The sequence below is a fragment of the Rhinoraja longicauda genome, chromosome 31 (assembly GCF_053455715.1).
Source record: "Rhinoraja longicauda isolate Sanriku21f chromosome 31, sRhiLon1.1, whole genome shotgun sequence".
Classification (NCBI taxonomy): Eukaryota; Metazoa; Chordata; class Chondrichthyes; order Rajiformes; family Arhynchobatidae; genus Rhinoraja; species Rhinoraja longicauda.
Genome location: NC_135983.1, coordinates 2,246,641 through 2,270,345, shown reverse-complemented (window position 1 = coordinate 2,270,345; position 23,705 = coordinate 2,246,641). Strand labels below are relative to the sequence as shown.

General features: G+C 42.1%; 1 protein-coding gene across 6 annotated transcripts in view; it reads right to left on the bottom strand.

The window, feature by feature from the left end:
• The window catches only part of LOC144608514 (disabled homolog 2-interacting protein-like), a 588,412-nt gene that overhangs the window by 243,005 nt on the left and 321,702 nt on the right, over positions 1-23,705 (bottom strand). For 3 of the 6 annotated variants that reach the window (XM_078426375.1, XM_078426376.1, XM_078426377.1), the window contains one exon: positions 14,679-14,797. In XM_078426375.1, the coding sequence (XP_078282501.1) occupies positions 14,679-14,797 (119 nt within the window). Of the gene's footprint in view, positions 1-13,910; positions 13,959-14,678; positions 14,798-14,895; positions 14,961-15,093; positions 15,162-23,705 lie in introns of those variants that run through there. The other 3 variants (XM_078426378.1, XM_078426379.1, XM_078426381.1) reach the window with 3 other exon arrangements.

Here is a 23,705-nt window from a genome sequence, read left to right as displayed (position 1 = left end):
TGCCGCTTCTTTTAGAATTTTATTCAAAGCATCTAGAGAAGAGGTACAAAGACTTAAAGATTAGCTTTGTGTAAGAAGGAACTGCAGATGCTGGGTTAAACTGTAGACACAAAAAGCTGGAGTAACTTAGCTTTGTTTTATTGATACTTCATAAGTAAATTAGACATGTTTATGAGCAAAGTATGATTTTTTAAAACTAAAATTTACTTTCACCAGTTTCATTTCACTGTTAGTAGCAAAATAGCTGCCAAAGTAAGCCTCAGTATTACAGAGAAAAAAATAAAGCTGGTAATTTACTCCACTGGAATTATTTGCCTGAAGAACAATGTTTAATGGAACATCCACTGCTGACATACTAATGCACTGATAATGAATAATTTGTGTTAATGGGTGCATAGTAAGAGCCTGCCTCAAGGATATGCATCCTCATATACTTATTCTTCTGTATAAATTATGTAGGCATACCAATTCAAGGGGTTTAGACATAATCAGCTCCTTGGTGCCAAACAAAATGATCCTAACAGTTTGGAATGCTCATTCCCTTATCTTAACTGGCATTTGATCTCGTCAACATTGATTTCAAGTGAAAAACAGCAAATACCAAATGAAATAATTTGGGTAAAGCAGCGTTAAATATACAGTAACATTGCAATGAGTTAAATTTGATGACAATTGGAAACTAGGCAAGAGTACGAGCTGTGAAGTGTTGCAAAATAACGTAAATGAGTATGTGAGCCAGGAGGTTGTTAAATCCTGATAATGATGGGAAATATTTTTTCACTCGTGGGCGGCACAGTGGCGTGGTGGTAGAGTTGCTGCCTTACAGCGCTTACAACGCCAGAGACCCGGCTTCGATCTCGACTATCTGTAGCTGTCTGTACATAGTTTGTACTTTCTCCTCGTGACCACATGAGATCTTTGGTTTCCTTCCACACTCCAAATACGTGTAGGTTAATTGGCTTGGTATAAATGTAAATTGTCCCTAGTGTGTGTAGGATAGTGTTAATGTGTCAATACCCTTCTTCAGGCTGAGAGTCCTGCAGGGGCAAGGGAAACGAGAGATAGAGACTGTGATATTGAGAGATATAAAACAAATGAATGAAAGATATGCACCCTGACTGACGAAGGACAATGTATTGAAATCCTCTTGACTACTCTGTCATTCAGGGAACGCTGTACCTGTAGTCTGAGATCTCTCTGCTCTACAACACTCCCCAGAGTCCTGCTATTAATTGTGAAGGTCCTGTGATATTGTGATATAGAGATATAGAACAAATGAATGAAAGATACACAAAAAAGTAACGATGATAAATGAGACAGGCCATTGTTAGCTGTGGTCTAGATGAAAATGAGTTAGACAATGAGACTCAACAAGCTGACTTTGAAGCTAATACAATGACTTGGGTGGGGGAGGGACGGAGAGGGGGTTACAAGGGTTACTTGAAGTAAGAGAAATCAATATTGATACCGCTGGGTTGTAAGCTGCCCAAGCGAAATATGCGGTGCTGTTCCTCCAATTTGCGTTTGGCCTCGCTCTGACAATGGAGGAGACTTAGGACAGAATGGTCAGCGTGGGAATGGAAATTATAGTGCTTAGCAACTGGGATATCAGGTAGGCCCAGGTGGACAGAGCGAAGGTGTTCAGCGAAATGAACGCCAAGTCTACGTTTGGTCTATGCCTGGAGAGATATGTGCATTTTTGTTCCCCTTACTCAAGAATGATTAAACTCCAGCATTGTACTGGAGTTTAGAAGAATGAATTAGATGTGATCTCATTGAAGCAGGTACAATTTAAACAAAGATACTGATGACAGAGCCTGAGAAAATGGCACAATTTAACTAAGGGATATCATCCTAAATTCAGGACCAAAAGAAGATGTTTTTGTGATCAGCAACTTTTGGCCCAAGAAATATGGATGCATAGTCTTGAAGTACGCTGATGACCAAGTTTTGGGAATTAAGGTTTACAGGCATTAGACAGGAAAGTGGATGAGGTGCTATTCTTGGAACTGGCTCTTGAGGGCCATATGTACTACATGAGTTTCTATTTTTTGTTATTATACAAACATGATAACTGCTTAGTAGATTATTTCAACAGATTGCAAATCTCAGATTTTACCATAACCCTACCGTGTCCATAAAGAACTAGCATTGTGATGTTTCCATTTCACATCCCCAATGATGACGACAGATTTGTAATAGATAGATCCTGAACACTTTGATAAATGCTGGGCATGTTAAAGAAACTCAAAGCATTAATGACTTTCAATAATATATTACCACAATGCATCCTCTAAATTCCTAGAACTTTAATTGAGTTACAATGAATTGAACATTTAACTGCAGGTTATGTGTTAAATTCATTGCAACTTTAATCACTGACTGACTCAGGGAACTAAGCTTCAGTTCAGTTTAGTTTAGTTCAGTTTAATTTATTATCACGTGTACCGAGGTACTCTACACTTCCATCCCCCACAAGGATGGTCTCGAAGCCCTCCGTTTCTTCCTCGACCGTAGAACCAGCCAATCCCCATCTACCAACACTCTCCTGCGCCTAGCAGAGCTGGTTCTTACCCTTAACAACTTCTCCTGTGACTCCTCCCACTTCCTCCAAACCAGAGGCGTAGCTATGGGCATTTGCATGGGCCTTAGCTACGCCTGCCTCTTTGTCGGGTACGGCGAACAATCCCTGTTCCGGGCGTACACCGGCCCCATCCCCGAACTCTACCTCCGCTACATCGACGACTGCATTGGTGCTACCTCTTGTACCCATGCAGAACTCACAGACTTCATACACTTCACTTCCAATTTCCATCCTGCCCTTAAATATACCTGGACTATCTCCGACATCTCCCTCCCGTTTCAGGACCTCACCATCTCCATCACAGGAGACAGACTAGTGACGGACATTTACTATAAACCCACTGACTCGCAAAGCTTTCTGACTACATTTCGTCCCACCCGGTCCCCTGCAAAAAGTCTATCCCCTACTCCCAATTTCTCCGTCGATGCCGCATCTGCGCCCGGGATGAGGTGTTTCACACTTGGGCGTCAGAGATGTCCTCATTCTTCAGGAAACGGGGCTTCCCCTCTTCCATTATCGATGAGGCACTCACTAGGGTCTCTTCCACATCCCGCAGCTCCGCTCTTGCTCCCCCTCCCCCCACTCGGAACAAGGACAGAATCCCCCTCGTTCTCACCCACCCCACCAGCCAGCGGATCCAACAAATCATCCGCCAACATTTCCGTCACCTACAACGGGACCCCACCACTGGCCATATCTTCCCATCCCCTCCCCTCTCTGCGTTCCGCAGAGACCGTTCCCTCCGTAACTCCCTGGTCCACTCGTCCCTTCCTACCCAAACCACCCCATCCCCGGGCACTTTCCCCTGCAACCGCACGAGAAGCAATACCTGTCCCTTTACCTCCCCCCTTAACTCCATCCAAGGACCCAAACAGTCTTTCCAGGTGAGACAGAGGTTCACCTGCACCTCCTCCAACCTCATCTATTGTATCCGCTGCTCTAGATGTCAACTTATTTACATCGGCGAAACCAAGCGCAGGCTCGGCGATCGCTTCGCTCAACAGCTGCGCTCGGTCCGCGTTGGCCAAACTGATCTCCCGGTGGCCAAGCACTTCAACTCCCCCTCCAATTCCCAGTCTGACCTTTCTGTCATGGGCCTCCTCCAGTGCCATAGTGAGGCCCACCGGAAATTGGAGGAACAGCACCTCATATTTCGCCTGGGCAGCTTGCAGCCCAGTGGTATGAACATCGACTTCTCCAACTTTAGATAGTTCCTCTATCCCTCTCTTCCCCATCTCCTTCCCAGATCTCCCTCTATCTTCCTGTCTCCACCTATATCCTTCCCTTGTCCCGCCCCCCTGACATCAGTCTGAAGAAGGGTCTCGACCCGAAACGTCACCCATTCCTTCTCTCCTGAGATGCTGCCTGACCTGCTGAGTTACTCCAGCATTTTGTAAATAAATACCTTTGATTTGTACCAGCATCTGCAGTTATTTTCTTATACAGTGGAAAGCTAATGCTCTTCCCTGTGCAAAGAGATCCTTGGCTTCCTCATCTGTAGACCTCAATCAGTATGGATTGGCAATACCACCTCATTGCCCATCAGCACAGGGGCACCTGAGGATCGCTGTTCTGTCCCTTACTCAACTCTCTCTATACCCATGACTGTGTAGCCAGACATGGCTCTAACACAATCTTTACATTCATGGACAATACTACAGTTATTCGACAAATAACAGGTATAGCTGAGCCACAGTGCAGGAGGGAGATCGAAATCTGGTTAAGTGGTGCCAGAACAACAATCGTGCGCTCAGCATTAGCACGACCAAGGAGATGATTGTGGATTTCAGGAAGGGAAAGCCGAGGGGCCGTACACATTGTATCATTGGCAGCACGGCAGTGGAGAGAGGCAACTGCTTCAGTTCCTGGGCGTACACATCTTTGCTGAGCTGTTCTGGGCCCAGCACAATGATGCAATCACAGAGATAGTTCAGCAACACCTCCCCTTCCTCATGTCGCCAAATACTCTCTTCAACTTCAGCAGGTGTGCATGGGAAGCATACTGACTGGTTGTATCGTGCCCTGGGTCAGAAATCATAATGCTCAAGAACAAAGGAGGCTGCAGAAAACGGACATTTCTGGGTCCATCTCCCCACTTCTGTAGGGATCAACAGGAAGCACTGCCTCAAAAAGGCAGCTAATATAATCAGATGCAGAACCCCTGCCCACTCTCATTTTGCTTCCACCTTTGGGAAGGTGGTACCTTGGGATTAAACAGTTAACGGTGTAGTGCTGACGTACCTATTCATTTTCTTCTGATTATCAGTTCTCAGTAGATAATATCGGAGAACCACTATCTCCAGTTTAAGAACAGCTTTTTCCCATCAACTATCAGATTCTTGATCACCCAGCACAACCTTAATTTACTCACTTCAACACTACCAAACCGCAGTGGACTCTGCACTACAAGTCGCTCTACATACTTTTTTTTACTATCATGGTTTACTCAGAATTGATTGCCTATTTAATGTTGCAGTTGCAACTAACGCGCCTGTAAAACTGCAGCAAGAAAGATTTATTTTCGTTCTGATACAAATCCAGTGCAAGTGACAAAAAACTCTTAACTAATTGCCAATTCCTTACCAGAATATCTTTGTGAATATCCTTGAGCCATTCTTAATCCCATATCAATGTTTATTAATATTTCTAAAAGACCTCTGTTCCTCATTAGATCTCATCCACCTCCTCTATTTTCATATTCTTTAACCCGTTTCCTTTACGCTTTTAATACTAAAAGTACTTCTACTTTATTTAATTAAAATCACAAGTTGGAAATCTGCCTTGTATATTAAGCCTTAAGAGGACTCTGCTGTGATTACATTTTGTTTGCCTCTCTAAAGCCAATACTATCAATCCCTTAAAGATATTTTAAGCAAATATAGGGTGGATGTCTTTGGCCTGGATGTTGCCATATGGTTCCATCTCTTCCACTTGCGAGCATCCACTTCTTCAGCACCAAAACTGCACTGGACCAAACAAAAATATCCTGTGTAATTTTGCTCCTCGGTTCTCATCCTCTGATCTTTCTACAGCCATCAAATGTTGCATTCTCCTTCAACAGCCATCCAGCTCTCTCAAGCTTCAATGCCAGTATTATATTGAAGAGCTTGTTTTATCCTTAACATCATGGTTAATACTTCTTCCTCAACCAAAAAACTAATGAAGCAGTATGGCTGACCTTTAATACACTTCTGTGCAAATTGGCTGCATTCTAAAGACTGCATGTAAAAAAAAAGTAGTTAGTTGACAATAAACTGCTTTCGATATTATTTGAAATATAGAAGCTTCTTTCTCAAGGCAGCTTTCTCACTTTCAATCTGCCGTATATTCTGCCTTAATCAGATATTATCGCTTAAACATTTCAGAACGGGGGGGGGGGAAGGTGTCCAGGCACATAAAGGTCATCTCATACTTAATGGAAGATCTCTATTATTTTCCTTTTCAATTATAAAGGATAACCTATTGAAGGAAAAACACTAGTCAAAGGCCACAACAAATTTAATCTGATGGTTCAATGGTACTTTATTGTCACATGTACCTAGGTACAGTGACATTCTTTTTTATCATACAGTTCAGCAACAATCTTACTATACATTACACACAATCATACTTAAGCACAAGTCTAAAATAGTAGATTACGTAGATTAGATAGATTACACAGATTAGATAGATGATCTCAATTTAACCAAATTAACGGACAGAAAGGACATTATCTATCGAGAATTGGTAATCAACAAAATCAATGTGTATAAAGCAGCAGTGCACTGTTAATCCCATTCCCTTTCCCCCACTCGCCTCCTCTCCCATCCTTCAACCGTTGCACGTTGTGCTTCCCAGGATCGCGTGGATCTCCATCGGGTGCGCCTGTGCCCTCCCACCTCCCAAAAGTAGCTTAATGACCCATATTAAATCATCTCTTAGTATAGGTAAAAGAATCAAAAGGGAGTTGATGGTCATGTGAGAGAAATTAGTTGAAGGGGTACAGGGAAATAAGGCAAGTGGTGGGGGAACGGAACTGATGGCATGGGTCTGCTGGGAGTTGGAATGGACCCAACAGGCTGAATGGCCTTTTTCCATGCCAAAATAGGTAAACTTACTACATTCATTTCTAGTCAATGTTTCATATTGATCCACCCAAAAAACACTCGTTTCTTAGTAATAAGATGATATCACATACAAAGTGGCAGTAAAAAAAAAAGCAAATCAAAGTAGTGTTGTAATTAGACAAGAAGAAAATCCGGAGGGAATGGCTTTGGAATTTTGAAAATGGGAGGAACATGGTTGAAAACTGGTTAACAGAACAACATGCAATAGACTGCTGGTCATTAACAACAGCTGGCATTCAACACAATCAACTCCTTCAAACTCATCACTAAGCCCCAGGTCCAGGGCCGCTCTGCCACACTTTGCAACGGATCTTCATCAACAGACTTCAATCAGTGGAGATCAGCAACAACATCTTCTTCTCACCATCAACATAGGTGAACCTCAGGGCTGTGTGTCCTAGAGTGGTGAGGATTTAGCAGCTTCAAATTCCTGGATGTTAACACCCCAGAGAACCTGCCTTATGCCCACATGGATGTAATCATGAAGGTGTGCCAATGTCTCTACTTTTAAGTTTAAAAAGATGTTAATGTTTAACTTCTAAGTTTAAAGAGATTTGGCATGTTGCCAGGCACTCTATGCAAGTAATTATTTCTATGTGTACATGCACATGACAATTCTGTAGTACCTCATGTATCAAAATTGGGTTTAGTGCTCGTTTGACATTCAAACACAATTATTGACTCAATGCTATACTGTCAGAAGTGCTTCCTTTTGCATGCGATTTTAAACTCATGTTGCGCACGAGTTTAAATGGGGCTTAGTGATGAGTTTGAAGGAGTTGATTGTGTTGAATGCCAAGCTGTTGTTAATGACCAGCGGTCTATTGCATGCAAATGTTTTGATGGTATTGTTTGGAAATGAGCAGAATACCTCCACCAAGATTATGGAGACGGTTTTTTTCTCAGTTTAAATGTAATTTATCACGATTGTTTGTGGACATTTGCTACATGTGAAATGGCTCCGTTCTTTCCCGGTTACACACCTGGATATACTTTATAATTATATCTTGGATGTAGAGCACTATGGAATGTTATAGAGTAAAAGGTGCGATATTAACAAAAGTTAATATCGAGACCCTTCTTCAGTCTGAGACCCTTCTTCAGTGTTGAAATATTGATCTGTCTGCATTGCATTAAATGTAATGCAAAATGATAAATAATACATGCACAAGTGCAAGAGGAAAAGGAGCATTACATAAGAAATCAAAGGTTATAATTGCTATTAAAACCCTTTCCAAGTCCGTACCAAGCCTTGGATAACTTAATCGATATCATGAGATGACATGAAGAAGTCTGAAGAAGGGTCTCGACCCGAAACATCACCCATTCCTTCTCTCCTGAGATGCTGCCTGACCTGCTGAGTTATTCTAGCATTTAGTGAAATAAATACCTTCGATTTGTACCAGCATCTGCAGTTATTTTCTTACTCTTCCATTACAAAATCAACACTTGAAAGAGCAAATTAATCGATTCCAAAAAGTTATGCCAAAATCTTCTGGACATACAAGGTACAATATCAATGAAAGGTGTTTTTTTACCTGGAACAAATGAAATAATGCAGAGATGTAGAATGGTGCAAGCTGAGATCAACCTGTACTTTTTCCACAGAGTTGAGAAAGGAGTTTGTTATTGCCCTTCTAATTCTCTACGGAAAGACTGAAGATTAGATTCTTTATCCCACACAAAAGTGAAATAAGGAATTGTGCCGTAAACTTCAAGGAAAGCAAATGTTTAGGTAATACCCAATTGAAATGCATAAAGCCAGTTCTGGGTCTCAGCAACGTTTTTAGCAGACTTTAGTTGAATACAACTGGAAATCCAAAATATAACACTGAAAGGTACAACTTTTGTTCACTCATTATAGACACATAGGTTTATGTTGCACTGCCTCTGGCAAATGAAACTTCCCTGTTAAAATATCTTGTTAGGGTGGCATGGATCTTTATGTAGGATATGATAAACTAGCATTAACAAGAACTCTCAAATTATTCTATTAACAACGCTGAAAAGCATTCATGCAAGAGATGATTTATGAAGATTTTCGTGTAAAATTGATGCAGGTTTGCATTAACAATTTTATTACAAAATGATATTTCAGGTGGAACAGTGTTTATGCAAATGGAAGGAGAAAGTCAGTCTCATTTCCATTGAAATGCATAAATATTTAAAGTGCTACACAGAGTGCATCCAGAAACCACAGCAAAAATAAATGGGGTACCAGATTTTTTGGGGAAACAACTGTTAACTGTTTCATATGCAAAGTTATGGAACAGACAAATAAGCAAGGAAAAGTAATTTCAGCATCTCGAAAATGGACTGTTTGACAGAAACTGTTGAAGCTGCATCATTGAAAGCTCCATAGTAAAATTATTACACCCTCTAGTCTTCCGCCTGAAAGCAGGCAGTAAAATCTATAAAGTTCAAGTTCTTCAAATTAAACTGAAGCTTCCAAGTTACATGGTAATACCTAAAAAATCCCAAGCATTCATTCCAGAATGATGATACTGGCTTTGCTGGTGGAGAGAAAGTTCTCTGATGAAATTAAGGATATTTACAAAATGTCACCACAGCAGGTGTGATTTGTGCACTTTTAGAATAATTGGAATGGGGATTAACATCTATGTTGCATTGTCTTCATTATTGACAGATCAGATTAAGACCTGGCACATTTGGAAAATACTTCTGAGTCTTAATTAGTGGCAAATCAATGTCTTCCATTCACTGCAATATATTTGACCTTGCACCCTTATCCATCAGCAAGTGGACAAGATAAACCCCCATCCATGCATGAGCTTGCATTTCCAAACGTGTGATGCGATGCTTTCCACTCAAAACAACTGGTTAAGAATGGAGATTGTTCTTGACCTGAAGAAGCACATTCCCTGATAAAACCATGCTGGGTCAAAATGAAACAACTACAGAAAAATCCTAGCAGACAAAAACCTGGGCTTTAATTAAGAACACTCAATCATCTACACTCATGAAAAGCTGTTAGATACCGTTTGACAGTGGGAGGGGTCCGGTTAATAGCTGGCACTCTCAAAGGGCATTTCCATTTTTGGAAATAAAACACAAACAAATAATCTTTAATGTGTTGTGATATGCTTCTGATATTCAATTTATCACTTTAAATGGCTCTCACCGCATAAACTTCAGTTGAAGGCCTGCAGGCACAAGTGCTTCACTGAGGCATTACGCAGTTCAAAATGCACTGGGATAACACAGCCCCTTTGAAGGTTGGTACAAACGTACAGCCGGGCGCTTTTGGTTCATGTGGTTTCACGAAACTCATGTATATCTACCATTAAATCTTGTTTGCATTTTGGTTCAAATCAATATATGAATAACATACTAAGAATTACAAAACAATAATACATTTAAAATAACCACATTAATTTTAAAAATGGCATTAGCCCTATCTATTATTCATTTATTGATTCTTCTGTATTTCTCTTTCAATCCTCGAGATTTACTTAGCTGCTTCGTCACTATCACCATTCTTGGAATTGATGTGGTTTTTTTTTCAAACCCATTTATTTATAACATTCCCACATCCAGGCTTAAAATCTGGGCCATTAGCTATAGAAACAGAAGGAATCCATATTCAAAAAGACTTTTCAGTTATGGAAAAATTAACTCTGAAGTGCCATGTAACCAGTTCATTGTCAATCATGTACTTCAAGTTCACGTCTTCAGATTATTACTTCCCTATGCCATATCTGCTTCTATGTTAAGACACACTTGTGACCATATATATTTTCTTGCTTGGAAGGCAGAAAATATATATTTTTGGTTATAACAATTACATTATTGCTGTAGATAAGACACAAAATGCTGGAGTAACTCAGCGGGACAGGCAGCATCTCGAAGGAGATGTTAGTTTCATTTCACAATTGAATTAAAGATTTTTCTAATTGCAGAAATTTTAATGATTGGAATTGCATCACAACAATCAAAAGGGCTAGAAAAAATGTAAAGAAGATAAATACCGTAGCAATGCAAATCTTAAGTTACTGAAGGTAAAAATTCCAAAACAAAGTGTAATTGAACCCGTTTGCAGAAATAGTATTTTATCCTTCAAGAAACAATGAGCACTTGCTGACTGACGTTAGACAGCACGAAGGCAGCATTGTCAAATGTCATACAGCACCTGTAATAAAAAATCTTCTGGGAGTCACTGCTGTATTATTAGAGACCACATAAAGATTGTAAAATAACAATTCTTTTGACATCCAAAATCACGAAGACTGGTTTGTTTTATGCAATCCTGAAATGTAATGCATATGTCATGAGCTGTGTTTATATCAATTACATGTCGTCACTTTATTGTATTAAAATCGACTAATTTACAATACTGTAGGACTGGCTTAACTCCTCTCGCAAAACAAAACCAGGCAAAGTGCAGTGTAACTAGTTTTGTGAAAACCTCTAAAGGTAATGCAAATCATTTGGGACAATTGTGAATTCAGTATTGAGAAAGCTGTCAGTCTACCTCCTGGAGATAGGACTCAAGTAAACCAGCAGCACAACTGTCAGGAGTGACTGTCACATTAAGCAAATTGGCAGCTTTGAAAGATTTACCCCTTAGATGGAAGAAAATTAAAGGAAACATATTTTTATCTGCAACATTGGAATAGAGCTTAGAACCGATCATTTTTCTCTCAAATTAAATATCCTTGAATTTAACATGGCCCCTATTTAAAATAAATATCGGCAACCACTTATTCTCAAGCAAGTGTCCGGACACACAGTGACTAACTGAGTCTACATGTGCTGTCACTCGGGTAGGTCTGTCAGTAGCAATAAATTCTCACTGGTTTGTGCTAAAAGATGTGAAATACTTTGTGTGCCTGCTACAATAGTACTGAGGAAGCAACAACCTGGACACATGTCTTAACACATCTCTGCACTTAAATAAGATGGCTTTAGTAGAACAAGCAGTTAAACAGAATGCTTAATATTGAATGCTTTTAAAAAAATCAGGAAAGCAAGCATTTAATGATGACAGAAATTATAATTAAAGTGACAAAGTTCACCTTTAAAAGAAAATTACTGCAGGTGTTGATAGGCATAGCTAAATAAATGTTGATTAAAAAAACGACAAGGTTTTGGGTTTAACTTCTAGTCCACGGAAAATGAGGTCATCTTCAGCAACTAGGCAAAATGACATCAGCTGGCTTCAGCATTCCTGATGAGGTGAAGATAGAATCAGCCAGGATTACATGCCAGAACAATCCTGCCTGAAAGGTGCATGCGAGGACACTGGATGTGGACAAGTAGTTAGCTATCTTGCTATTAGTTTGTTGAGTGTTAATAATATAACCCCAACTTTACTTCATTCAACTACACTTTATTTCATCTTCTTTGCCCCCTTGAATATCACATACTGGAAAATATGAGTCTTCAACAAAGTAATATTTACTGAAGCTTGCTTTTCAACAGTATTTTGGTCCATGAAGATGGCATTTCAGGGATGATAAATAAAAGGCATCAACACAATTCTGGCTGCCCAATAAGACATTATTGCAAATATTCCGTTTGGTAACGTGGAATTTGGGCTGACTGTCCACATTACATCATGAGCACGGTGTCAATCTAGATCAGCTGTTGGCTTCACCTCTTTCGATCCTGTGTCCGTACATGTCTAACTCCAAACCTCCGAGCTGATCATCCAACCTGCATATCTTTCATCCATGGGTTCTGCATCTCTCTACATCACCGTCTATATATCTCTCGTTTCCCTTTCCCGACTCTAGTCGAAGAAGTGTTTCGACCCAAAAGCCACTCATTCCTTCTCTCCAGAGAAGCAGCCTGTCCCGCTGAGTTACTCCAGCATTTGTGTCTATTTTGCTGGTTTAAACCAGCATCTGCAGTTCTTTCCTACACATTTCACCTGAATTATCCAACCTTCTGATTTCCAGTGATGCTTGCTCTTGAAACCATGTCTAAAATGCTAACACGTACTTCCAGGGGCTGCAGTGCAGAAAGGAAGCATAGTTTGTAACCAATTTGGTAAATACAATTTCCTTTTGCAAAACAGATATTATGTCGAAAATCTGGAAATTATCAAAATCTGGTAGCTTTGGTCTAGAGGATGCCAAGTTTTTGACATTGGATTCGAATTTGTGGTTAAACATATAGTTGCTTGGAGAAAGTTGCTCTCAAACATGGAATTCAGCAAGGCTTACTATTCTCCATAACTTTGATAGGTAATCACTGTGGATCCCTAACCTTAAATACATCAAATGTCAGATGCAAAAAAATTATAGCCTGATTAGGCATTTCATTTTCAAATAAATATATTCGGGTCATTTACCCTTAATGTTAAATGTCTGTAAGACTGATAGGCAACATAAACGACTTGCTTTAAGAGGAGATAACATTGCTGTAGCTCTGAAGCCATATTTGCACATTTTATTGGCTTATTAAATTGCAGTTTAAAGTTTATGGAAAAGGCATGAGGCCAACATTCTTGCCATTGTAAAAAATAATTGTAGCTAAATTAAATGGGAACATCTGTCACCAACCTCAGAATGGACTGTAATTGTCTTTCCAAAGACCAGTGCTGCATTTCTTTTCCTTTTGTCATTTTACCAGACAGAGCATGTGCAGCATGGACTTGGATAGTGAGATTCAACCTCAAATGTGATTTACGCCAGATTGTACCACACACGCTATTAGTTGGACAATATTGAAGAAATTACATAAATACCATTCACAACATCATTCCAAGTGCACTGACCCAATCATTAAAACAAAGAAAATAATATTTCAATATTATTTCGTCTTACTTCGTCTATTAATTGTCCACTTAAATAATAGCGTTCTTTATGTACGGTTCTACAATAATGACTTTTCTCCAAACGGTGGCTGAACACTGGAATATTACATTTAAATTACCCCACCCCAATCCAATACCGCAAATAGATTTCAATGGTTAAAATTTATAACGTGGCTTTGTCTCGTAGTTAACGGAGAATTTGGCGAATGACCTCTTCGGCGTGGAATGATATACGCCATTTGATGGAAACAGATGACCAATTAAAGCCATTTTAAAAAGTAAATTGCAAAATTGACAGGATGGCTTGGCGGACAAGAATGTGTGGTCCCGGCTGGTTCAAGAGGCACAGCGGAATATCGCGCCCTGGATCAATGCGCCCAAACTACAGGCTGAAACTGGCTAAATGATAAATACATAGTTGATGTGGACGGTATCTTACTATTCATTTGGTCGCTGCAAAGAAAACATCGTGTTTGATCGCCGCCAATCTACTAATCTTGTCGTCTGGCGACCAGGCCATGTAGCCCCGACCCTCCCACCAAAATCTGGTCAAGGCGAATGAAGGTTGCGTTAGACAGCGACAGGTGACAAAGCGAGCAACTCTTCCACACCTCTGTGCTCAGACACTTGCGTTCTCAGGAGGAAATAACGGTTGAGAATGGATCATTGTTACATATCCATCACAATAACAACTTCTCACATTAACTAGTGGTCAAAGTTCAAACAAAATAGATTATCAGAAAGCTAGCCGCAACAGTTATAGGCATTGAGGAGGAAAAAACATGTACTGCCAGAGAACAATAGCCTGGCGACCAGCTAGCTGCATTATTCTAAAGCATGTTCAACTGCGGAGTTACAAATAAAAAAAACATCGCGTTTAAGTGATTAATTTCTTCCAACAATACAACTCTGCAAAAGAAGCACATAACAGGGGAACAGAACCAAATACCACAGCAAAGGCACGCCTCGTTTCACAGGAAGCAAATGTGGGAGCGATTAAACTGGAAAGGGCATTTTCAATCCTGCTGTTGTAACATTCAGCAGCTGTAGAAAACCATGACACCATCGCCGAGGAAGCCAGTCATTGGGGCAACACGTCCGCTCCGGAGATATTTGTTACTGCAAGGCAAGGGTCTCGGTGCGGCGCCGGCAGGAGAGGGTCGGAGGGTGAGGGGCGGGGGCAATATCACACACGCAATATCTCTACCTTTCATTCTCCACGCTCCCAAATCCAGGTAAAATGTGTCGGAAACTGCTGTTCCTGTCGAGCTTGGGCTGGCTCTTTGTCCTCTTGATGGAGCCTTTCAGTCGACGGCTCAGGAAGCTCTGTTGGCAGATAACAAGAGGAGAGACTGGTGAAGCACTTCCGTCCGAGTGAAAGTGTGTGCCTGGCCCGCACAGCGACTGCTGAGAGCAGCGCTCACCGTCAGCGCCGCTACACACTGGCACATCCCAGGGCTGGCAGTAGTCAGCGCTCACTGCTCACTGCACACTCCCTCAGCCTCGGTTGCCTTAGCGACCATTAGCTCTCAGAATGTTAAAAAAGAACCCAAAGGCATGTTACCAAATCTGCACCTGGGAAACTTGTCTACATTTTTGAAACACTGATTTTTCCACTTAACAATTGTATGGTGTCCAGATTCCCGTTGCATTTTATCCTCTGCTTTTACATGCGAGAAAAATGTCCATAAATAGAATTTCAACGCTCAACTTTGCAACAGTAGTGTAAAACTGTCATATAAATGCACTGCTCGTATTCTGAGCTCCGCAGATGTGCGGTAAGAGTGGTCTTAAACTAAATGACTTCAAACTGTCATTTAAAAAATGTGCTCGGTCTTAAAATGCAACATTTTGTGTTTTAAAATTGAAGATCGAGTCATGTTTCTGGCGTGATTATCTACCGTTGAAAGCAATAATGTAACTATAATTAAACAATAAACAAAATGTTAATTTATTCACAAAATGCTGGAGTAACTCAGCAGGTCAGACAGCATCTCGGGAGAGAAGGAATGGGTCTCGACCCGAAACGTCACCCATTCCTTCTCTCCCGAGATGCTGCCTGACCTGCTGAGTTACTCCAGCATTTTGTGAATAAATCGATTTGTACCAGTATCTGCAGTTATTTTCTTAAACAAAATGTTAAGTTATCCTAGACATTTAAACACTCCAATAACGATGTGAATGTCACATACACAACATATAAATGCTGAAAAATTACTTAAATGTTCCAGACACTTTGAAAATAAAAAAATTGTGCAATAATGAAAATTGAAGTACTTATGAATTAGAAGATTGTTTTAATTTTGAAAGTGACAGCATTTAAAAATTCTACTTTTAATCGATGCCTCCCCACAGAATGAAGATTTAATACAGAACATTTTTAAAGAGTGCATTATTCCAACAATATTCCAACTGTTGAGATAAATTAGCATCTGCATGGTGCAATGTATTTTAATGCAATTGTCTGGGTAGATGTTTTTTCCAAAGCTTTGACGAATTTCAATAATAACTTGGATTGATATAGTTTGCATTCCCACTAAACACTTAATAAAGTATATTGTACATTAATACAGCTTTTGTCCTTCTCAATAACATAACAAAGAATTTGTTTCCTTCCGTGTCAGCAGAATAGCTACATATTGAACAGAGTCTTTCATTTTCAGACATATTGTATTCAGTGCACATTGGCTTAAATGTTAGAGCCAACATTAAAACACTAACATTATTTGCAAAATAACCAGTATTGCATTTTCAAATTTAAACTCTGGTTGTTAGCTGTTTAATCAGACAGGTTTTCTCTACAATAAGTATATTCTTAAGTTTTTCACCTCATTTGTGTTACCACCACATTTTAATGCATTTACAATCAATTAATGCAAACTTAATTAATTTACAATCAATTAATGCAAAAATGCAAACTTTCACAATAAAACAGTGTACAGTCAATACTCTGTATGGGAGTGCAAGAGACCTGTGCTGCACCTGAATAAGGATCATGTGGAAAAGCCCTTGGAAGAGGATGGAAGAGGAGTTGCCGTTCTGTATGTTGGAGACACCTGACATAAGGAGGCAGTCTTGCCTGCAGAGTATGAGAAGCTACAAGACAAACAAACTGAAAACAAAAGGATGAAAAAAGCCTAGCAATTGATGTGGAGGAAGGAACTGCAGATGCTAGTTTAAACCAAAGATAGACACAAAGAAGCTGGTGTAACTCGGCGGGTCAGACAGCATCTCTGCAGAAAAGGAATAGATGACGTTTAAGGTTGAGACCCTTCTTCAGAATGAGAGTCAGGGAAAAGGGAAACAAGAGATAGAGACGGTGATGTAGAGAGATATTAGAACAAATGAAAGATATGCAAAAAAGTAACGATGATAAAGGAAACAGGGTCCTTTGAGACCCTTCTGAAGAAGGGTCTCGACCCGAAACAGCACCCATTCCTTCTCTCCAGAGATGCTGCCTGACCCGCTGAGTTACTCCAGCATTTTGTGATACGAAGGAAACAGGCCATTGTTAGCTGAGGTATGAATATTAATTTTTCTAACTTCAAGTAACCCTTGCATCCCCCCTCCATCCCTCTCCCACCCAAGTTGTACTAGCTTCAAATTCCTCATGTTGAGTCTCATTGTCTATACTCGTTTTCACCGAGACCACAGCTAACAATGGGGTAGAAAGTAAAAGGATAGGAGGCATGAGACCGAGACGGGGAATGTGTCAAGGACTGGTAAACAAGCTGCTCCTGTGATTCCAGACAATTATTTGAATTTAACACTTTGGTTGATAATTCAACGGCTTTAAGTGTAATTAACCATCTAAAACACCAAATGACATTTACAAACCCCTTGGAAATAATTTAACGAGACTCTATATGCTTGGAGAAATTGTAATGTTGTCTGTTCATAAGCACAATAAATATTATTTTAGAACAGCAAGCTATTCAGTACTTCAGATTTGTCTTCACTAAGGAAGACACAAACACTCTCCCAGATGTACTGGAGGACAGAGGATCTAGTGGGGTAGAGGAACTGAAATAAATTTGCATTAGGCGAGAAATAGTATTGGGTAGACTGATGGGACTGAAGGATGATAAATCCCCTGGGCCTGATGGTCTGCATCCCAGGGTACTCAGGGAGGTGGCTCTAGAAATAGTGGACGCATTGGTGATCATTTTCCAATGTTCAATAGATTCAGGATCAGTTCCTGTAATGTTATCCCACTTTTCAAGAAAGGAGCGAGAGATAAAACAGGGAATTACAGACCAGTTAGCCTGACTTCGGTGGTGGGAAAGATGCTGGAGTCAACTATTAAAGAGGTAATAATGGTGCATTTGGATAGTAGTAAAAGGATAAGTCCAAGTCAGCATGGATTTATGAAAGGGAAATCATGCTTGACTAATCTTCTGGAATTTTTTGAGGATGTGACAAGTAAAATGGATGAAGGGGAGCCAGTGGATGCAGTGTGTCTAGCCTTTCAGAAAGCCTTTGATAAGGTCCCGCACGGGAGATTGGTGACTAAAATTAGACCACATTGTATTGGGGGTAGGGTGTTGACATGGATAGAAAATTGGTTGGCAGACAGCAAGCAAAGAGTAGGAGTAAACGGGTCCTTTTCAGAATGGCAGGCAGTGGCGAGTGGAGTGCCGCAAGGCTCGGTGTTGGGGCCGCAACTGTTTACAATATATATTAATGATTTGGAAGAGGGAATTAGAAGCAACACTAGCAAGTTTGCGGATGACACAAAGCTGGGTGGCAGTGTAAACTGTGAAGAGGATGTTAGGAGGTTGCAGGATGACCTGGACAGGTTGAGTGAGTGGGCAGATGCGTGGAAGATGCAATATAATATAGATGTGAGGTTATCCACTTTGGCGGCAGAAACAAGAAGGCAGATTATTATCTCAATGGAGTTAGGTTAGGTAAGGGGAAGGTGCAGCGAGACCTGGGTGTCCTTGTACACCAGTCATTGAAAGTTGGCATGCAGGTACAGCAGGCAGTGAAGAAACCTAATGGAATGTTGGCCTTCATAACAAGAGGATTTCGGTATCGGAGTAAAGAGGTTCTTCTGCAGTTGTATAGGGCCCTTGTAAGACGACATCTGGAGTATTGTGTACAATTTTGGTCTCCTAATTTGAGGAAGGACATCCTTGTAATTGAGGCAGTGCAGCGTAGGTTCACGAGATTGATCCCTGGGATGGCGGGACTGTCATATGAGGAAAGATTGAAAAGGCTGGGCTTGTATTCACTGGAGTTTAGAAGGACGAGAAGGGATCTTATAGAAACATATAAAATTATAAAAGGACTGGACAAGCTAGATGCAGGAAAAATGTTCCCAATGTTGGGCGAGTCCAGAACCAGGAGCCACAGTCTTAGAATAAAGGGGAGGCCATTTAAAACTGAGGTGAGAAAAAACTTTTTCACCCAGAGAGTTGTGAATTTGTGGAATTCTCTGCCACAGAGGGCAGTGGAAGCCAAATCACTGGATGAATTTAAGAGAGAGTTGGATAGAGCTCTAGGGGCTAGTGGAATCAAGGGATATGGGGAGAAGGCAGGCACGGGTTATTGATTGGGGATGATCAGCCATGATCACAATGAATGTTGGTGCTGGCTCGAAGGGCCAAATGGCCTCCTCCTGCACCTATTTTCTATGTTTCTATTTAATCCACCACTCTTGTGACAGCTCCTGGAATTAATTTGTGCCAATATTTAATTTGGTGTATGGTGTAATGGTATATGCTACGAGGTGGCAGAGGAGGTTGTTGATACAAGTACTGAAATAGCTTTTAAAAGACATTTACACAGGTACATGGATACCCTTTCTCATTAACAGATATGTGGATAGGATAGGTTTAGAGGGATATGAGCCAAATGCAGGCAGGTGGGATTTGTGTGGATGAGACATGTTGGGCAGCATGGGCAGGTTGGGCTGGATGGCCTGTTTATGTACTGTAGGAATCTATAATTCCAGCATCTACTGTTACTTGTGTTTACCTCCAAAATTATGTGCATGTGAAACTTTATTTGTTCCTACTTCTGCATTCCCTTCAAGACCGTACCAGATATTTTCTACTGCATCTCATCAATTTTTCTTCAAGACAGTTTTCTTTATTAAATTTCATCTTATATTTATTTGCCCACATAATCAGCCAAATCATTCCTGAAGTCTGGGACTATTCCCCTCGCAGCTTCACATTTCCAAGGGTTGTGCCTTTGGAAAGCACTGAAATGATGGCTCCTAAACGCAAGTTCATGTCACTAATGTATATCAAATAAACATGCGGCCACCAAACATTGCTTACTTTTCAGTCTGTTAAGCAACCCTTTTGTACAACCATCTTTTAAAATAATTTTATATTCACGCTGCCACTGCCAGTCAAATTTCTTACACTTTGATGTCCTTAAAACTATGTGGGATTTTATCAAAAGTTCTTTATTGAGGTGCATAAATGAATTATTAAGAGAGCATAAAATAGCCACCTTTATGATTACTACATCAAAATGTACAATAATTTGCCAGTCACTATACTGAGTTGGTTATCATTTAAATCCCAATTCCAGACTTATCCCTGGAAGCTTGAGCCTGACTTGCCTGCGGTTGCTGGGTTTATCCCCCTCAACCTTTTAGAATAGATGTCAACAATTGCAAATCTCCAGTCCTCAGCACTACTCCCACAAATCCAAGTACAATTACAAGACCCTGAATAGCACTTCTATATTTTGACTCTAACTTCCCTGAACTGGGTAGCTGTTCTACTTTGAGAAATTTCAATGTGCGTTTTCTGCTGAAGGACTGAGCAAGGCATAGCAACAGGAACATGAAAGAGCTTTCCAGCACATCATTTAATGAGCGACCCATTCATTACAGAGAAACTTGAAAGGGAATGTATTCATTTAAATTTACACAAAACCATAAATATTGCAAGGGAAGATATGTGTAGACTTAGCCTCCCTCAAGCATAAATTCACATTTCATGTTTTAAAAGCTGCTGCCAAAATGCAGTCCGGGATCCAACTTTTTGATGAACTTTCTTTTAAAGTTTAATTACAAAACTAAACCTTCATAATATGATTGTAAACTCGAATGAAGATAGCATTTATGTTGCAGCTATTGCAGAATCCTGCTGTAAATCCATGGCACAGGAGTGGCTAATCAACACATCATGTCCATGCTGGTCAAAAGGGAAATGGTCTGGCTAATATGAAGATAGACACAAAATGCTGGAGTAACTCAGTGGGACAGGCAGCATCTCTGAAGAGAAGGAATGGGGTATGTTTCAGGCCGTGACCCTTTTTCAGACACTTCTCGTCTGGCTAATCCCAGTTTTCAGTTTTGCTGATTAGAGTACATCAATTACTCAACCAGGTATGTTTCTTCCTTGGCCATCTTCGAGTTAATGAATTCTGGATTCTCACTGTATTGAAGAAATTTCCTCAATAGTCCTTTAATTTTTCTACCCTAAACCTGTGCCTCCCTAACTATTGACCTCTCTAATAATGGAAATTAGATATTTCTATTCCCCTTAATACCCTCAAAATGTTATACATATCAATTAAAGACGCCAAAATACAATACAATACAATACAATATATCTTTATTGTCATTGTACCCAGGGTATGGACGCAGCGGTAGAGTTGCTGCCTTACAGCGCCAGAGACCCGGGTTCAATCTGTCTGTACAGAGGTTTTACGTTCTCCCCGTGACCGTGTGGGTTTTCTCCGGGTGCTCCGGTTTCCTCCGCACTCCAAAGACATACAGGTTTATAGGTTAATTAGCTTGGTAAAATTGTAAATTGTCCCTGGTGTGTAAAATAGTGCTCGTGTGCGGGGATCGCTAATCGTGGCAGACACGGTGGGCCAATGGGCCTGTCTCTGCACTATATCTCAAAACTAAACTAAACTAAAATGTCTACCAACCCCCTCTGTTCCAAATGAAATACTCATAAACTAGTCTTTCCTCATAACTGAACTTAAGGCCTGATACACCAAGTTTCCTTTGTACTACCTCAAGTAGTATCACATACCTCCTGATATTTGCTGATCAGTATGCAGTCTTACTCGTGTTTTATACAGTCCGCAAAGCCATTATTGGTCTATCCAATGTGCCATCTAAAATCACCTAATTCACCCATTAACAATGTGAATGTACGGTCATCAACTTCAAGATCCATGTTCTTCTAAACTTCCCAATATCCTAACACTTATTCAATGCCGGATTAACATAGTAGCAAAAGTAGCATTTGTTATGGGTCCCGCGCTTTCGAGGGCCCTGCACTAAATGCTTGGAATCGGCATCCCACTGGGGGGCGCTGTGTTGCGCACGCCGCTCCCCAACTGCCGTGGTTAGAATGTGTTGCCAACGCCGCGGTTAGACGTTGGCGGCGGGGCTGCACGGACCAATGGGCAGCCGGCGCGTCACCGCCCAACCGCCCAGTCTCGGGCCCTCTTACTCCACACCTCTGGCCTCACCCAAACACCTCACTCCCCCGGACCTCTCTGCTCCAATATTGGCCTTGTCTCCCCACACATCCCGGCCCTCTCACTCCTCGCTCATCCGCTCTTTTCTCTCAAGTCCCCGGGACACTTTCACCTCATCACCCCCCCCCCCCCACCATCTCTCCCACTCCTCCGGCCCTCCTTCTCCCTACTCTGGTGCTCTCTCCCCAATCCTCTGGCACTTGCTCCCCTGAATCCTCCGCCGCTCACTCGTCCGCACACCTCACGCCTGTTCTTTCCCTACCCCTCCGCCCCTCCCTCTCCGTGCTAGGCCCTTCTCTCTCTCTTCACTCCTGCGGTCTTCTCTTTCTCCCCCCCACTCCACTGGGCGTCTCTCCCCAATCCCCTTTCCCTCTCGCCTCCCAGACTTTCGTTCCTCCAAATAGCTACTGTTCCAGTCCTCTCTTCCGCCAATCTACCTCCCCCTTTATTCCCAGTCTTCTGTCCCACTCTCCCCCCTGCGCATCTCCATTATGTCCTCCCCTTTTCCTCCAAATCTCTTTCCCCCCACACCTCCCTCCATGCCCCCCGCTCCTCCGGTCTTTACTTTCATTTCTATAGGCACTTTCCTTCACACTTTCGCCTCTCTCCCCCTCCCTCCCCCTCCCTCCCCCTCCCTCCCTCCCTCCCCTTCTGACCCATACTCCCAAAATCCTGCTGCTCCATCTCACCCACCCCAAAACCTCGGGCCCTCTTTCTCACCAATCCCCGGCCTTCTCTCCTCACTTACCGGGCCCTGTCTCCTCCTCCACTCTTCTACCACCGCCTCTACCCACACCTTGCAAGCCTCTTAGCATCCACTCCCATCCTACCCCAACTCCGTCCCTCTCACCCCTATACCTCCAGTCCCGCCTCTATTCACTCCTCCGGCCCTACCTTTTCCACATTCCTCCGGCTTTCCCTGTCTCTACTTCTCTGGCACCCACGGCTCCCACTCCTCCCGCCCTCTTCCCGCAATCCTCCTTCATTCTCCCCAGGGTGGTGCAGTGGTAGAGTTGCTGCCTTACAGCGAATGCAGCACCAGTGACCCGGGTTCCATCCCAAACACAGGTGCTGTTTGTACGTTCTCCCCGTGACCGCGTGGGTTTTCTCCGAGATCTTCAGTTCCTCCCACACTCCAAAGACGTACAGGTTTGTAGGTTACTTGGCTTGGTGCATGTGTAAAATTGTCCCTGGTGTGTGCGGGGATCGCTGGTCGGTACGGATGGTGGGCTGAAGAGGCTATTTCTGCGTTGTATCTCTAAACTAAACCCCTCCATCACACACTCTCTGAGAGTCCCATATTCGGCCCGCGGGCCGCTGTAGGCCACGACACTGTAAGCCCGGACAGTGTAGGCTAACGGAGCTCGTCAATGTCAATGGGGGAGCAGGGCCGAGTGTGTTGGGGGAGCAGGGCCGAGTGTGTTTGGGGCCGAGTGTGTTGGGGGAGTGGGGCCGAGTGTGTTGGGGGAGCAGGGCCGAGTGTGTTCGGGGCCGTGTGTGTTGGGGGAGTGGGGCCGAGTGTGTTTGGGGCCGAGTGTGTTGGGGGAATGGGGACGAGTGTGTTGGGGGAGCGGGGCTGAGTGTGTTCGGGGCCATGTGTGTTGGGGGAGTGGGGCCGAGTGTGTTGGGGGAGCGGGGCCGTGTGTGTTGGGGGAGTGGGGCCGAGTGTGTTCGGGGAGCGGGGCTGAGTGTGTTTGGGGAGCGGGGCCGAGTGTGTTGGGGGAGCGGGGCCGTGTGTGTTGGGGGAGTGGGGTCGAGTGTGTTCGTG